The following is a 16,658-nucleotide window of genomic DNA, read 5'->3' on the forward strand; positions in this document are numbered from 1 at the left end:
GGTCTGTGCCCAAACAGTTCGAGCTGCTCATTTAAAAAATGAATCTCTCTAGAAACAAGTCTTGCATTGTTGCCGCCTGTTAAAGACAGATCACTGACCATTTCGAATCCCACCGTACCTTCTCTGCTGTGCAATCCAGTTTCCAAGCTGATCACGGGTGCACCTCAGCCACGCTCAAGGTACTAAATGATATCATAACCACCATTGATAAAAGAGATTACCTCATCGACCTTGCCAATGCTTTCTTTTTCATCGTATTCTTATCGGCAGACTCAATAGCCTTCGTTTCTCAAATGACTGCCTCGCCTGGTTCAGCAACTGCTTCTCAGACAGAGTTCAGTGTGTCAAATCGGAGGGTCTGTTGTCCTGACCTCTGGCAGTCTATGGGGGTACCACAGGGTTCAATTCTCGGGGCGACTCTTTTCTCTGTATATATCAACGACGTCGCTCTTGCTGCAGGTAATTCCCTGATCCACCTCGACGCAGACGACACCATTCTATATACATCTGGCCCTTCATTGGACACTGTGTTAACTAACCTCCAAACGAGCTTCAATGCCATACAACACTCCTTCCGTGGTCTCCGACTGCTCTTAAACGCTAGTAAAACCAAATGCATGCTAATGCAACTGTTCGCTGCCCACACCCGCCTGCCCGACTACTCTGGACGGTTCTAACTTAGAATAAATGGACAACTACAAATACCTAGGTGTCTGGCTAGACTGTAAACTCTCCTTCCAGACTCATATTAAACATCTCCAATCCAAAATTAAATCTAGAATTGGCTTTCTATTTCGCAACAAGCCACCTTCACTCACGCAGCCAAACATACCCTTGTAAAACTGACTATCCTACCGATCCTCGACTTCGGCAATGTCATTTACAAAATAGCTTCCAATACTCTACTCAGCAAACTAGATACAGTCTATCACAGTGCCATCCATTTTGTTACCAAAGCCCCATATACTACCCACCCCTGTGACCGCCATGCTCTCGTTGGCTGGCCCTCACTACATATCTGTCGCCAAACCCGCTGGCTCCAGGTCATCTATAAGTCTTTGCTAGGTAAAGCTCCGCCTTATCTCAGCTCACTGGTCACCATAGCAACACCCACCTGTAGCACGCGCTCTAGCAGGTATATTTCAAAGCCAACTTGTCCTTTGGTCGCCTTTCCTTCCAGTTCTCTGCTGCCAATGACTGGAACAAATTGCAAAAATTGCTGAAGCTGGAGACGTTTATTTCCCTCACTACATTTTAACATCAGCTATCTGAGCAGCTAACCGATCGCTGCCTCTGTACATAGCCCATCTGCAAATAGCGCACCCATTCTACCTCATCCCCATATTTTTATTTGACTTTTCTGCTCCTTTGCACACTAGTATTTCTACTTGCACATCATCATCTGCTCATCTATCACTCCAGTGTTAATTTGCTAAATTGTAATTACTTCGCTACTATGGCCTATTTATTGCCTTACCACCTCACGCCATTCGCACACACTGTATATAGACATGTTTTTTTCTATTGTGCTATTGACTGTACGGTTGTTTATTCCATGTGTAACTGTGTTGTTGTTTGTGTCGTACTGCTTTGCTTTATCTTGGCCAGGTAGCAGTTGTAAATGGGAACAATGTTCTCAACTGGCCTACCTGGTTAAATAAAGGTGTTCTCAACCAGCCTACCTGGTTAAGTAAAGGTCAAATAAATAAAAAATCTAATCAAAACTTTGACCGTTCAGAGCTACAACAAAATCATGAAACATCTGGGAGTCCGCAAGGAGAAGGGTTGAGAAACACTGCAATATGGAAATAGCAGGTTAGGAGAACTAACACAGTAGGTTAGGAGAACATTTGGGACACAGTAAAACTCCTCTCTGTTCCAGGTACCAACCAGAGCATCCCAGCTCCTTGGCCTATCAGATGGCCAGTACCGTGGAGGAGATGGAGCTTAGTGATGGTATCTCCGCCCCCAGTATGGGCATCCTGCCTGGTGTGAAGGAGCACTTCAGCCTGAAGACTGTCCTGTTCCCTGACAACTCTGAACCCTCAGCCCTGTCCGGCTTCACTGTCAACATCACTGTCAGCCTCATGGGTAAAGGGGGGTACAGGAAGACTACAGATAAGCTACACAGAGACACACACACTCCTCCCTTCTCATCCCTTTCTATCTCTCCTCTGTCATCTATTGCCTGCCCTCCCCTCTCCTCCATTGCCTGCCCTCCTCTCCTACCTCCTCCTCCCTCTCCTCCTCTCCTCCCCTCTTCCACCTCCTCTCCTCCCTCCCTCCCTCTCTTCCCGCCTCCCAGCAGTGTGGAACATCGTAGCTCTGACCGTCATCTTCATGGTGTGTGTTTTCCTCCTCTCCTCTCTCTCCTCCCTCTCTTCCCCTCTTCCTCTCCTCCTCCTCCTCCCCCTATAGGCCTTCTGATCCTGGTGTTCAGTATACTAGCAGTACAGGGTGGATTTGCAGTGTGGAACATCGTAGCTCTGACCGGCATCTTCATGGTGTGTGTTCTCCTCACCTTTATAATCTGGAGACAACCAGAGAGCAAGACCAAGCTGTCCTTTAAGGTGGGTATACAATACGTAACCCCACCAAGACCCCAACACCCTAACACCAAGACCCTAACACCAAGACACCAACACCAAAACACCAAGACCCCAACACCAAGACCCTAACACCAAGACCCTAACACCAAGGCCCCAACATCAAGACCCCAACCCTCTAACACCAAGACCCCAACACCAAGACCCCAACACCAAAACACCAAGACCCCAACACCAAGACCCTAACACCAAGACCCTAACACCAAGACCCTAACACCAAGACCCCAACACCAAGACCCTAACACCAAGGCCCCAACACCAAGACCCCAACACCAAGATCCCAACACCAAGACCCCAACACCAAAACACCAAGACCCTAACACCAAGACCCCAACACCCTAACACCAAGACCCCAACACCAACACCCCAACACCAAGACCCCAACACCAAGACCCTAACACCAAGACCCCAACACCAAGACCCCAACATCCTAACACCAAGACCCCAACATCCTAACACCAAGACCCCAACACCAAGACCCTAACACCAAGGCCCCAACACCAAGACCCCAACACCAAGACCCCAACACCAAGACCCCAACACCAAGACCCCAACATCAAGACCCCAACACCCTAACACCCTAACACCAAGATCCCAACTCCAAGACCCCAACACCAAAACACCAAGACCCCAACTCCAAGACCCCAACACCAAAACACCAAGACCCCAACACCAAGACCCCAACACCAAGACCCCAACACCCTAACACCAAGACCCCAACACCAACACCCCAACACCAACACCCCAACAACAACACCCCAACACCAAGACCCCAACACCAAGACCCCAACACCAAGACCCCAACATCCTAACACCAAGACCCCAACATCCTAACACCAAGACCCCAACACCAAGACCCTAACACCAAGGCCCCAACACCAAGACCCCAACACCAAGACCCCAACACCAAGACCCCAACACCAAGACCCCAACATCAAGACCCCAACACCCTAACACCCTAACACCAAGATCCCAACTCCAAGACCCCAACACCAAAACACCAAGACCCCAACTCCAAGACCCCAACACCAAAACACCAAGACCCCAACACCAAGACCCCAACACCAAGACCCCAACACCCTAACACCAAGACCCCAACACCAAGACCCCAACACCAACACCCCAACACCAACACCCCAACAACAACACCCCAACACCAAGACCCCAACACAAGACCCTAACACCAAGGCCCCAACACCAAGACCCCAACACCAAGATCCCAACACCAAGACCCCAACACCAAAACACCAAGACCCTAACACCAAGACCCCAACACCAAGACCCCAACACCAAGACCCCAACACCCTAACACCAAGACCCCAACACCAACACCCCAACACCAACACCCCAACAAAGACAACACCCCAACACCAAGACCCCAACACCAAGACCCCAACACCAAGACCCCAACACCCTAACACCAAGACCCCAACACCAACACCCCAACACCAACACCCCAACAACAACACCCCAACACTAAGACCCCAACACCCCAACACCAAGACCCCAACACCAAGACCCCAACACCCTAACACCAAGACCCCAACACCACACTAAGACCCCAACAAACACCAAGACCCCAACACCCTAAGACCCCAACACCAAGACCCAACACCAAGACCCCAACACCAAGACCCCAACACCCCCCAACACCCCTAACACCAAGACCCCAACACCAAGACCCCAACACCAAGACCCCAACACCCTAACACCCTAACACCAAGACCCCAACACTAAGACCCCAACACCAAGACCCCAACACCAAGACCCCAACACCAAGACCCCAACACCAAGACCCCAACACTAAGACCCCAACACCAAGACCCCAACACCAACACCCTAACACCTAACATTTGTATTTTAGATTCCGTCTCTCACAGTTGAAGTGTACCTATGATAAAAATTACAGACCTCTACATGCTTTGTAAGTAGGAAAACCTGCAAAATCGGCAGTGTATCAAATACTTGTTCTCCCCACTGTATATAGTCTGTTGGTTTGTGTTGTTGTTCTTGGCTAGCTTAATGTTCCGGTCGTTAGCTAGCACTCATTCACATGGCTGCTAGGACATCACAAGGGGCATTTTATTTAACCTTCATTTAACTAGGCAAGTCTTATTTATAATGACGGTTTAGGAACAGTGGGTTAACTGTTCTAGGAACAGTGGGTTAACTGTTCTAGGAACAGTGGGTTAACTGGTCTAGGAACAGTGGGTTAACTGGTCTAGGAACAGTGGGTTAACTGCCTGTTAAGGGGCAAAACGACAGATTTGTACCTTGTCAGCTCGGGGATTTGAACTTGCAACCTTCCGGTTACTAGTCCAATGCTCTAACCACTAGGCTACCCTGCCACACCTTCGTGTGTCTTGCTTGGACACCGTCTCCCACCCCGAATAGACTCTTCTCACAAGACCCCAACACCAAGACCCCAACACCAAGACCCCAACATCAAGACCCCAACACCCTAACACCCTAACACCAAGATCCCAACTCCAAGACCCCAACACCAAAACACCAAGACCCCAACTCCAAGACCCCAACACCAAAACACCAAGACCCCAACACCAAGACCCCAACACCAAGACCCCAACACCCTAACACCAAGACCCCAACACCAACACCCCAACACCAACACCCCAACAACAACACCCCAACACCAAGACCCCAACACCAAGACCCTAACACCAAGGCCCCAACACCAAGACCCCAACACCAAGATCCCAACACCAAGACCCCAACACCAAAACACCAAGACCCTAACACCAAGACCCCAACACCCTAACACCAAGACCCCAACACCAACACCCCAACACCAAGACCCCAACACCAAGACCCTAACACCAAGACCCCAACACCAAGACCCCAACATCCTAACACCAAGACCCCAACATCCTAACACCAAGACCCCAACACCAAGACCCTAACACCAAGGCCCCAACACCAAGACCCCAACACCAAGACCCCAACACCAAGACCCCAACACCAAGACCCCAACATCAAGACCCCAACACCCTAACACCCTAACACCAAGATCCCAACTCCAAGACCCCAACACCAAAACACCAAGACCCCAACTCCAAGACCCCAACACCAAAACACCAAGACCCCAACACCAAGACCCCAACACCAAGACCCCAACACCCTAACACCAAGACCCCAACACCAACACCCCAACACCAACACCCCAACAACAACACCCCAACACCAAGACCCCAACACCAAGACCCCAACACCAAGACCCCAACACCCTAACACCAAGACCCCAACACCAACACCCCAACACCAACACCCCAACAACAACACCCCAACACTAAGACCCCAACACCCCAACACCAAGACCCCAACACCCTAACACCCTAACACCAAGACCCCAACACTAAGACCCCAACACCAAGACCCCAACACCAAGACCCCAACACCAAGACCCAACACCAAGACCCCAACACCAAGACCCCAACACCCCAACACCCTAACACCAAGACCCCAACACCAAGACCCCAACACCAAGACCCCAACACCCTAACACCCTAACACCAAGACCCCAACACTAAGACCCCAACACCAAGACCCCAACACCAAGACCCCAACACCAAGACCCCAACACCAAGACCCCAACACTAAGACCCCAACACCAAGACCCCAACACCAACACCCTAACACCTAACATTTGTATTTTAGATTCCGTCTCTCACAGTTGAAGTGTACCTATGATAAAAATTACAGACCTCTACATGCTTTGTAAGTAGGAAAACCTGCAAAATCGGCAGTGTATCAAATACTTGTTCTCCCCACTGTATATAGTCTGTTGGTTTGTGTTGTTGTTCTTGGCTAGCTTAATGTTCCGGTCGTTAGCTAGCACTCATTCACATGGCTGCTAGGACATCACAAGGGGCATTTTATTTAACCTTCATTTAACTAGGCAAGTCTTATTTATAATGACGGTTTAGGAACAGTGGGTTAACTGTTCTAGGAACAGTGGGTTAACTGTTCTAGGAACAGTGGGTTAACTGGTCTAGGAACAGTGGGTTAACTGGTCTAGGAACAGTGGGTTAACTGCCTGTTAAGGGGCAAAACGACAGATTTGTACCTTGTCAGCTCGGGGATTTGAACTTGCAACCTTCCGGTTACTAGTCCAATGCTCTAACCACTAGGCTACCCTGCCACACCTTCGTGTGTCTTGCTTGGACACCGTCTCCCACCCCGAATAGACTCTTCTCACAGGCTCTATCTCTCCCTACATGGGAGTAGGTTGGGATGTTTTACATTTATTCTTGACCTGAACAACACAATATATTTTTGTTATTTCTGTATAACAGAAAATCGATGAAAAAGTTAGGCTCTTTTACACGATATTTGATTTCTCCAATTTGTGACCTTGGTCGAGGAGAATTTCTTATTTTATTTGAATATCGACTTGGATTACGCCTCTTGTTTCTGGCTCACTGATTGGCTCTCACTCACTGACCTCTGCATGATCTTTGTATTTTACCTCCGACCCCTTAAGGTGCCCCTGTTGCCGTTCATCCCAGTGGTCAGCATGTTTGTATTTTACCTCCGACCCCTTAAGGTGCCCCTGTTGCCATTCATCCCAGTGGTCAGCATGTTTGTATTTTACCTCCGACCCCTTAAGGTGCCCCTGTTGCCGTTCATCCCAGTGGTCAGCATGTTTGTATTTTACCTCCGACCCCTTAAGGTGCCCCTGTTGCCGTTCATCCCAGTGGTCAGCATGTTTGTATTTTACCTCCGACCCCTTAAGGTGCCCCTGTTGCCGTTCATCCCAGTGGTCAGCATGTTTGTATTTTACCTCCGACCCCTTAAGGTGCCCCTGTTGCCATTCATCCCAGTGGTCAGCATGTTTGTATTTTACCTCCGACCCCTTAAGGTGCCCCTGTTGCCGTTCATCCCAGTGGTCAGCATGTTTGTATTTTACCTCCGACCCCTTAAGGTGCCCCTGTTGCCGTTCATCCCAGTGGTCAGCATGTTCGTATTTTACCTCCGACCCCTTAAGGTGCCCCTGTTGCCGTTCATCCCAGTGGTCAGCATGTTTGTATTTTACCTCCGACCCCTTAAGGTGCCCCTGTTGCCGTTCATCCCAGTGGTCAGCATGTTTGTATTTTACCTCCGACCCCTTAAAGTGCCCCTGTTGCCGTTCATCCCAGTGGTCAGCATGTTTGTATTTTACCTCCGACCCCTTAAGGTGCCCCTGTTGCCATTCATCCCAGTGGTCAGCATGTTTGTATTTTACCTCCGACCCCTTAAGGTGCCCCTGTTGCCATTCATCCCAGTGGTCAGCATGTTTGTATTTTACCTCCGACCCCTTAAGGTGCCCCTGTTGCCGTTCATCCCAGTGGTCAGCATGTTTGTATTTTACCTCCGACCCCTTAAGGTGCCCCTGTTGCCGTTCATCCCAGTGGTCAGCATGTTTGTATTTTACCTCCGACCCCTTAAGGTGCCCCTGTTGCCGTTCATCCCAGTGGTCAGCATGTTTGTATTTTACCTCCGACCCCTTAAGGTGCCCCTGTTGCCATTCATCCCAGTGGTCAGCATGTTTGTATTTTACCTCCGACCCCTTAAGGTGCCCCTGTTGCCGTTCATCCCAGTGGTCAGCATGTTTGTCAACGTCTACCTGATGATGCAACTGGACAGAGGCACGTGGATACGCTTTGCTGTCTGGATGGCTATAGGTAAGAAACTATTTTCTATAACAATGTCATCTCTATAGAGATATCCTCTTCCAAGACATTATCAGAATATTATCAGCTCTTCCATAGAGATATACCGCTGTTGGCTTGGCTCTGAAGCTAAGCAAGGTTGGTCCTGGCCAGTCCCTGGATGGGAGACCAGATGCTGCAGGTTTTGGAGGCACTCTGTCCTCTGGTCTAAAAACATATCTCAGGGTTCAATCAAAAATAAAATAAATATATCCTCTTCCAAGACATTCCATTATTAACCCCTCTGTTTATTGCAGGGTTTGTGATCTACTTTGGCTACGGGATCCACCACAGTGCTGAGGCGGCTCTGGACCGCTCCTCTCCTGGGTCTGATGTAGAGCTGAACGGCTACATAGCCAGCCACTCACACAACATGGAGCCCATTTCTCCTGAGAAAGAGGCGTTTCTAGATAATGGTCTGGAGGCCCGGGGAGAGGAGGACCGAGACCTGTAGAGTGCTAGGACCCAGCTGACAACTGCCACAGCCTGCCCTGACCACCCTACATGCCACACCTTATCACGCCCCTTTGGAACTTTTGTCTGTCTGGAACCTTTATCAAACAGGATGGAACCCTCTTGGAATGAACCGTCTCATTTTGGGATGTACCATGCCGTTTTTTAACAGAGTCCTGGATTTAGACTTTGGTCTAACATCTCACAGTGGCGTATGGAGAACCATATCAACCCAGGGAAACCTAGAGAAACTGAGCAGACATCTTGGATCTTGTCCTCCTCCATTTTAGGGAGAGTGTGGGTTGATGTGGTGGGAGTGGGGTAGTGGTGGGAGTGGGGTAATGTTGCTGTTGAGGACTGGGCCCACTGGTTGAATCAACGTTGTTTCCAAATCATTTCAATTAAGTTACGTTGAACTAACGCTGAATAGACGTTGAATTGACGTCTGTGTGCAGTGAGGATACTCAACTAGCTGGCACACGGTTCTCTCACAGCTCAGGAAGGACTATCTGTTGGTTAACATCCTAATGGATTAGTTAGGGTTAAGGTTGTGCATTAGGGTTGTGAATTAAGGCTGTCACTCCAGAGATGTCAGAAAACATCACCGGGTCACTCAGATGACTTTTGTAACTGCTAGCGATGGAAACTCTGTCGGGTAATCTTCAAGATAATCATACTGTTTGATGAGGCAAAACTCTCAACATTTTCAGATGATTGTCAACCTGTCTAGAAGGGTAAACACCAGACATGGTGTTAAATAATTCATAACTAGTATAATAATAATAATAATTAATAACTAACTGCTAATATACTCTACCTTTAGATCTGCTAAAACCATGGATGAGCTATATATGTGTGTTTCCTCTGAAACAGTGTATTTTCTAGTCTCAACTGTTACAACCTCCCCTAGCAGGATATAGGCTACCTTGTTGTAAACTTCCGTTATCTTCCTGTGATGTAGTGGCTGTGGCTCACCACTAGAGGTCACTGTGTATCACACAACGTCAGTAGACCTTTCACATCAAATGAAATAAAATTGTGTTCAACACCTGCGCTGAACACATAAGGTGTAGACTTTACTGTGAAATGATTACTTACAAGCCCTTAACCGATAGTTAGTATAGTCCACGATCAAATCCTTTATCTTTCTCACATTGAGGGAGAGGTTGTTGTCCTGGCACCACACTGCCAGCTCTCTGACCTCCTCCCTACAGGCTGTCTCGGTGATCAGGTCTACCACCTTTGTTGCAAACTGAGTAATGATGTTGGTTGTGGTGAACATAAAAGAGAATAAAAGAGCATTAAATGCATTTAGCTCCTCTGGTAGGCTCGCGTCTGGCACCGCGGCCTTGAGTCTTCTTAGGTATGACGCTACCAGCTCAACACACCTGTATTTGGGTTGTTTCTCCCATTCTTGTCTGCAGATCCTCTCAAGCTCTGTCAGGTTGGATGGGGAGCATCGCAGCACAGCTATTTTCAGATCTCTCCATATATGTTAGAGTGGGTTCAAGTCCGGGCTCTGGCAGGGCCACTCAAGGATATTCAGAGACTTGTCCCGAAGCCACTCCTGCGTTGTCTTGGCTGTGTGCTTAGGGTTGTTGTCCTGTTGGAAGGTGAACCTTCATCCCAGTCCGAGGTCCTGAGCACTCTGGAGCAGGTTTCATCAAGTATCTCTTTGTACTTTGCTCAGTTCATCTTTCCCTTGATCCTGACTAGTCTCCCAGACCCTGTCGCTGAAAAACATCCCCAGAGCATGATGCTGCCACAAACATGCTTCACCATAGGGATGGTGCCAGGTTTCATCCAGACGTGACACTTGGCATTCAGGCCAAAGAGTTCAACCTGGGTTTCATCAAACCAGATCAGACTCTCATGGTCTGAGAGTCTTTAGGTGCCTTTTGAAAGCAAGCTGAAAGAAAGCTGTCATGTGTCTTTTACGTAACAAAATGTGGAAAAAGTCAAGGGCCCTGAATACTTTGCAAAAGTTTGTGGATACCCCTTCAAATGATTCAGCTATTTCAGGCACACCCATTGCTGAGAGGTGTTTACAATTGAGCAGCCAAGCAATGTCCTTAGACAAACAATATCAGTACAATGGCCTTACTGAAGAGCTCACTGGCCTTCAATGTGTCACTGTCATAGGATGCCACCTTTCCAATAAGTCAGTTCATCAAATTTCCTCCCTGGCAGAGCTGCCCCGGTCAACTGTAAGTGCTGTGGAAATGTCTAAGAAATGTCTAAGAGCAACAACTTCTCAGCCAGTAAAATAGTCTTAGTTGCAACAATCACTACCGAGTTCCAAACTGTCTGTGGAAGCAACGTCATCACAGGAACTGTTTATTGGGAGCTTCATGAAATGGGTTTCCGTGGCCGAGCAGCCGCACACAAGCCTAAGATCGCCGCCATTGGACTCTGGAGCAGTGGAAAAGTGTTCTCTGAAATGACGAATCATGCTGTCCGCAGACGAATCTGGGTTTGGTGGATGGCATGAGATTGATACCTGCCTGAAAGCATGGTGCCAACTGTAAAGTTTGGTGAAGGAGGAATAATGGTCTGGGGTTGTTTTTCATGGTTCGGGCCCTTTTGTTCCAGTGAAGGGAAATCTTAACGATGCAGCATTGAATGACATTCTAGATGATTCTGTGCTTCCAACTTTGTGGCAACAGTTTAGGGAAGGCCCTTTCCTGTTTCAGCATGACAATGCCCCCGTGCGAGGTCCATACAGATGGATGCTGCACAACGCGAGATCCAGTTAGAGTCAACTTCAAGTCAATGGCCGTGATTTTGGAAGTTCGACGGACAGATGTCCACATACTTAAGTCAATCTGTTATTCATTTAGATATAGGGAATGGATAAATGTTTTTAAATGTTTTCTAGAGGCGAGAATATGAATAGCAGAGATACTTTATGTATACCTGTTGTAATGTGCTCAATGCATTTTCTGCATGTAACATATTGTATATATTTCTTGCAGTAAATTATTTGTAAATTACCAAAAATGTGCTTTTAAATGTTTTTTTTGCCAAAGTGCATGGGTTTGTGTGTCCTGCTACACTGAATGTTTTAAAATGTTTTTTCACATAGTCTATGGGTTTATGTGTCTGAATGTTTTGGGCGTAGAGCGAATGTATTTGACATACCATAAAACTTCAATTAAACGCTGTCTCAGAAAGCTGACTGTCCCTTTTAATAGCCGGTCAAAGACACACATTTCAGCAAATAAACACCTGTTTCAAATAAATTCATTGTTTACGAGGTTTATCGTGAATTATTTACAAGGTTTAATGTTTGTTTTGTTACATAAAATTATTCAGTAAGGACTTGAAAAAATGACGTCAATCATCCGTTTTATCGCCAGTAAGAAACTGCCGTTGACACCTGAGAACCGACAGCATAAAAAGTCTACTTTAGGAGCACAAACACCCAGAAATCGGACGAAAATGCACAGTCAAAGAGGTTAAATATTTCCCTTGACAGAATAGTCAATGTCACTTTTTTTATTGAGGCATATTAAGAGAAAATAAATTTGACAAAATGATAACAATAAATGTTTTAAAAATGCAGGAAGTGAACGCTGGAATTAAACAATGAAGAAGAAGACGCTGGAATTAAACAATGAAGAAGACGCTGGAATTAAACAATGAAGAAGAAGATGCTGGAATTAAACAATGAAGAAGAAGATGCTGGAATTAAACAATGAAGAAGATGCTGGAATTAAACAATGAAGAAGAAGACGCTGGAATTAAACAATGAAGAAGAAGACGCTGGAATTAAACAATGAAGAAGAAGACGCTGGAATTAAACAATGAAGAAGAAAATGCTGGAATTAAACAATGAAGAAGAAAATGCTGGAATTAAACAATGAAGAAGAAGATGCTGGAATTAAACAATGAAGAAGAAGATGCTGGAATTAAACAATGAAGAAGAAAATGCTGGAATTAAACAATGAAGAAGATGCTGGAATTAAACAATGAAGAAGAAAATGCTGGAATTAAACAATGAAGAAGAAGACACTGGAATTAAACAATGAAGAAGAAGATGCTGGAATTAAACAATGAACTTAATAATAAGAGCAAAAGCTGCGTGCATTAAGAAAAGAAGATGCTCAAATAGAAGCCTGTCTTTAATAAGCAGCTGTTGTGTTCAGTTATTTCAGCAAACAAACGCCTCTGGATATTAAAGTTTTACAATATGTTAACTTAGGGCTCGATTCAATCAGTTCCGCTTCAGCTGAAATCCAACATAGTTGATGTTTCGATGGTTGTCACTGGTGTAGAGAGGAGTAGTAGGCAGGAGGCATTCGCAGGTTTAGAGCTACATAATGTATTTAAACACCATACAACGCTGGACGAAACCCAAACGATGTTGTTCTAAAAATATATCTTCTTAAAACAAAAAAGCACAGGGCGAACCCAAAGCGCAAAATATTAAGTACTAAGGAAATAGTAAGAGAGATTCCTCTCAGGAAAACAAACAACATTTACAATGACCGACAAAGACAAATGACAGAGGGAGTACGTATACAGTGATAGAGTGGGGATTGGAACCAGGTGTGTAATGATGACGAGACAAATTCGGGATTGATGACTGAAGGGTGCTTGCCAGCAACAGGTTGGGCAGCAGCTAGAAGGCTGGCAACGCCGAACACCTGAGCTGGACGGGAGGCGGAGCCAAAGAGAAGGCTGGCAACGCCGAACACCTGAGCTGGACGGGAGGCGGAGCCAAAGAGAAGGCTGGCAACGCCGAACACCTGAGCTGGACGGGAGGAGGAGCCAAAGAGAAGGCTGTTGTAACAATGGTGCCAGAGGTGGAACTGGTTTAGAGCTGTCAAATCCACAACAGCTCCTGGTATTAGAACTAAAGCAGACGTTGACATTGGTCGAATTAAGAGAAATCCAATCTCAACCTCCATGGGGATGATAGATGTAATCTACTCCTACGTTAGGATGATAGATGTAATCTACAGGATGATAGATATAATCTACAGGATGATAGATGTAATCTCCAGGATGATAGATGTAATCTACAGGATGATAGATGTAATCTCCTCCACTAGGATGGTAGATGTAATCTCCAGGATGATAGATGTAATCTACTCCTCCATTAGGATGACAGATGTAATCTACAGGATGATAGATGTAATCTACTCCTCCATTAGGATGATAGATGTAATCTACTCCTCCATTAGGATGATAGATGTAATCTACTCCTCCATTAGGATGATAGATGTAATCTACAGGATGATAGATGTAATCTACTCCATTAGGATGATAGATGTAATCTACTCCTCCATTAGGATGATAGATGTAATCTACTCCTCCATTAGGATGATAGATGTAATCTACTCCTCCATTAGGATGATAGATGTAATCTACAGGATTACTTTACATAACAGCTCCATTCTGACAGGGGGAGGAACACACCTGAGGTAACAGCTCCATTCTGATGGGGAGAGGAATAGTGTAGAATAGTCTTAATCTCTCATTGTAATCCCCTATAGTGTAGAATAGTCTTAATCTCCCATTATAATCCCCAATAGAATATAATAGTCTTAATCTCTCATTATAATCCCCAATAGAATAGAATAGCCTTAATCTCTCATTATATATCCCCTATAGAATAGAATAGTCTTAATCTCTCAGTATAATCCCCTATAGTGTAGAATAGTCCTAATCTCCCATTATAATCCCCAATAGTGTAGAATAGTCCTAATCTCTCATTATATATCCCCTATAGAATAGAATAGTCTTAATCTCCCATTATAATCCCCTATAGTGTAGAATAGTCTTAATCTCCCATTATAATCCCCAATAGAATATAATAGTCTTAATCTCTCCTATTCTCGCTATACACCAAGTCACTTGGCTCTGTCATAACCTCACATGGTCTCTCCTATCATTGCTATGCAGACGACACACAACTAATCTTCTCCTTTCCCCCTTCTGATGACCAGGTGGCGAATCGCATCTCTGCATGTCTGGCAGACATATCAGTGTGGATGACGGATCACCACCTCAAGCTGAACCTCGGCAAGACGGAGCTGCTCTTCCTCCCGGGGAAGGACTGCCCGTTCCATGATCTCGCCATCAAGGTTGACAACTCCATTGTGTCCTCCTCCCAGAGCGCTAAGAACCTTGGCGTGATCCTGGACAACACCCTGTCGTTCTCAACCAACATCAAGGCGGTGGCCCGTTCCTGTAGGTTCATGCTCTACAACATCCGCAGAGTACGACCCTGCCTCACACAGGAAGCGGCGCAGGTCCTAATCCAGGCACTTGTCATCTCCCGTCTGGATTACTGCAACTCGCTGTTGGCTGGGCTCCCTGCCTGTGCCATTAAACCCCTTCAACTCATCCAGAACGCCGCAGCCCGTCTGGTGTTCAACCTTCCCAAGTTCTCTCACGTCACCCCGCTCCTCCGTTCTCTCCACTGGCTTCCAGTTGAAGCTCGCATCCGCTACAAGACCATGGTGCTTGCCTACGGAGCTGTGAGGGGAACGGCACCTCAGTACCTCCAGGCTCTGATCAGGCCCTACACCCAAACAAAGGCACTGCGTTCATCCACCTCTAGCCTGCTCGCCTCCCTACCACTGAGGAAGTACAGCTCCCGCTCAGCCCAGTCAAAACTGTTCGCTGCTCTGGCCCCCCAATGGTGGAACAAACTCCCTCACGACGCCAGGACAGCGGAGTCAATCACCACCTTCCGGAGACACCTGAAACCCCACCTCTTTAAGGAATACCTAGGATAGGATAAGTATTCCCTCTCCCCCCCCCTTTAAGATTTAGATGCACTATTGTAAAGTGACTGTTCCACTGGATGTCATAAGGTGAATGCACCAATTTGTAAGTCGCTCTGGATAAGAGCGTCTGCTAAATGACTTAAATGTAATGTAAATGTATCTCTCATTATAATCCCCAATAGAATAGAATACTCTTAATCTCTCATTATATATCCCCTATAGAATAGAATAGTCTTATTCTCTCAGTATAATCGCCTATAGTGTAGAATAGTCCTAATCTCCCATTATAATCGCCTATAGTGTAGAATAGTCCTAATCTCCCATTATTATCCCCTATAGTGTAGAATAGTCCTAATCTCCCATTATAATCGCCTATAGTGTAGAATAGTAAGCGTCTGCTAAATGGCATATATTATTATTATTATATTATAGTCCTAATCTCCCATTATAATCCCCTATAGTGTATAATAGTCCTAATCTCCCATTATAATCCCCTATAGTGTAGAATAGTCCTAATCTCTCATTAAAATCCCCTATTGTGTAGAATAGTCCTAATCTCTCATTATAATCCCCTAGAGTGTAGAATAGTCCTAATCTCCCATTATAATCCCCTATAGTGTAGAATAGTCCTAATCTCTCATTATAATCCCCTAGTGTAGAATAGTCCTAATCTCTCATTATAATCCCCAATAGTGTAGAATAGTCCTAATCTCTCATTATAATCCCCTATAGTGTAGAATAGTCCTAATCTCTCATTATAATCCCCTATAGTGTAGAATAGTCCTAATCTCCCATTATAATCCCCAATAGTGTAGAATAGTCCTAATCTCCCATTATAATCCCCAATAGTGTAGAATAGTCCTAATCTCTCATTATAATCCCCAATAGTGTAGAATAGTCCTAATCTCTCATTATAATCCCCTATAGTGTAGAATAGTCCTAATCTCCCATTATAATCCCCAATAGTGTAGAATAGTCCTAATCTCTCATTATAATCCCCTATAGTGTAGAATAGTCCTAATCTCCCATTATAATCCCCAATAGTGTAGAATAGTCCTAATCTCTCATTATAATCCCCTATAGTGTAGAATAGTCCTAATCTCTCATTATAATCCCCTATAGCGTAGAATAGTCCTAATCTCTCATTTATA

General features: G+C 45.8%; 1 protein-coding gene across 2 annotated transcripts in view; it reads left to right on the plus strand.

Moving 5' to 3' along the window:
* Nucleotides 1–8,984, plus strand: part of slc7a1a (solute carrier family 7 member 1a) — a 74,950-nt gene extending 65,966 nt beyond the window's left edge. The window contains exons 10-13 of one of the 2 annotated variants that reach the window (XM_046330771.1): nt 1,883–2,091; nt 2,419–2,570; nt 8,179–8,287; nt 8,572–8,984. In XM_046330771.1, the coding sequence (XP_046186727.1) occupies nt 1,883–2,091; nt 2,419–2,570; nt 8,179–8,287; nt 8,572–8,768 (667 nt within the window). In that variant the 3' untranslated portion in view covers nt 8,769–8,984. Of the gene's footprint in view, nt 1–1,882; nt 2,571–8,178; nt 8,288–8,571 lie in introns of both variants that reach the window. The other variant, XM_046330764.1, reaches the window with a different exon arrangement.
* Nucleotides 8,985–16,658: the final 7,674 nt, after the last annotated feature.

The sequence above is a fragment of the Oncorhynchus gorbuscha genome, linkage group LG02 (genome assembly GCF_021184085.1).
Source record: "Oncorhynchus gorbuscha isolate QuinsamMale2020 ecotype Even-year linkage group LG02, OgorEven_v1.0, whole genome shotgun sequence".
Classification (NCBI taxonomy): Eukaryota; Metazoa; Chordata; class Actinopteri; order Salmoniformes; family Salmonidae; genus Oncorhynchus; species Oncorhynchus gorbuscha.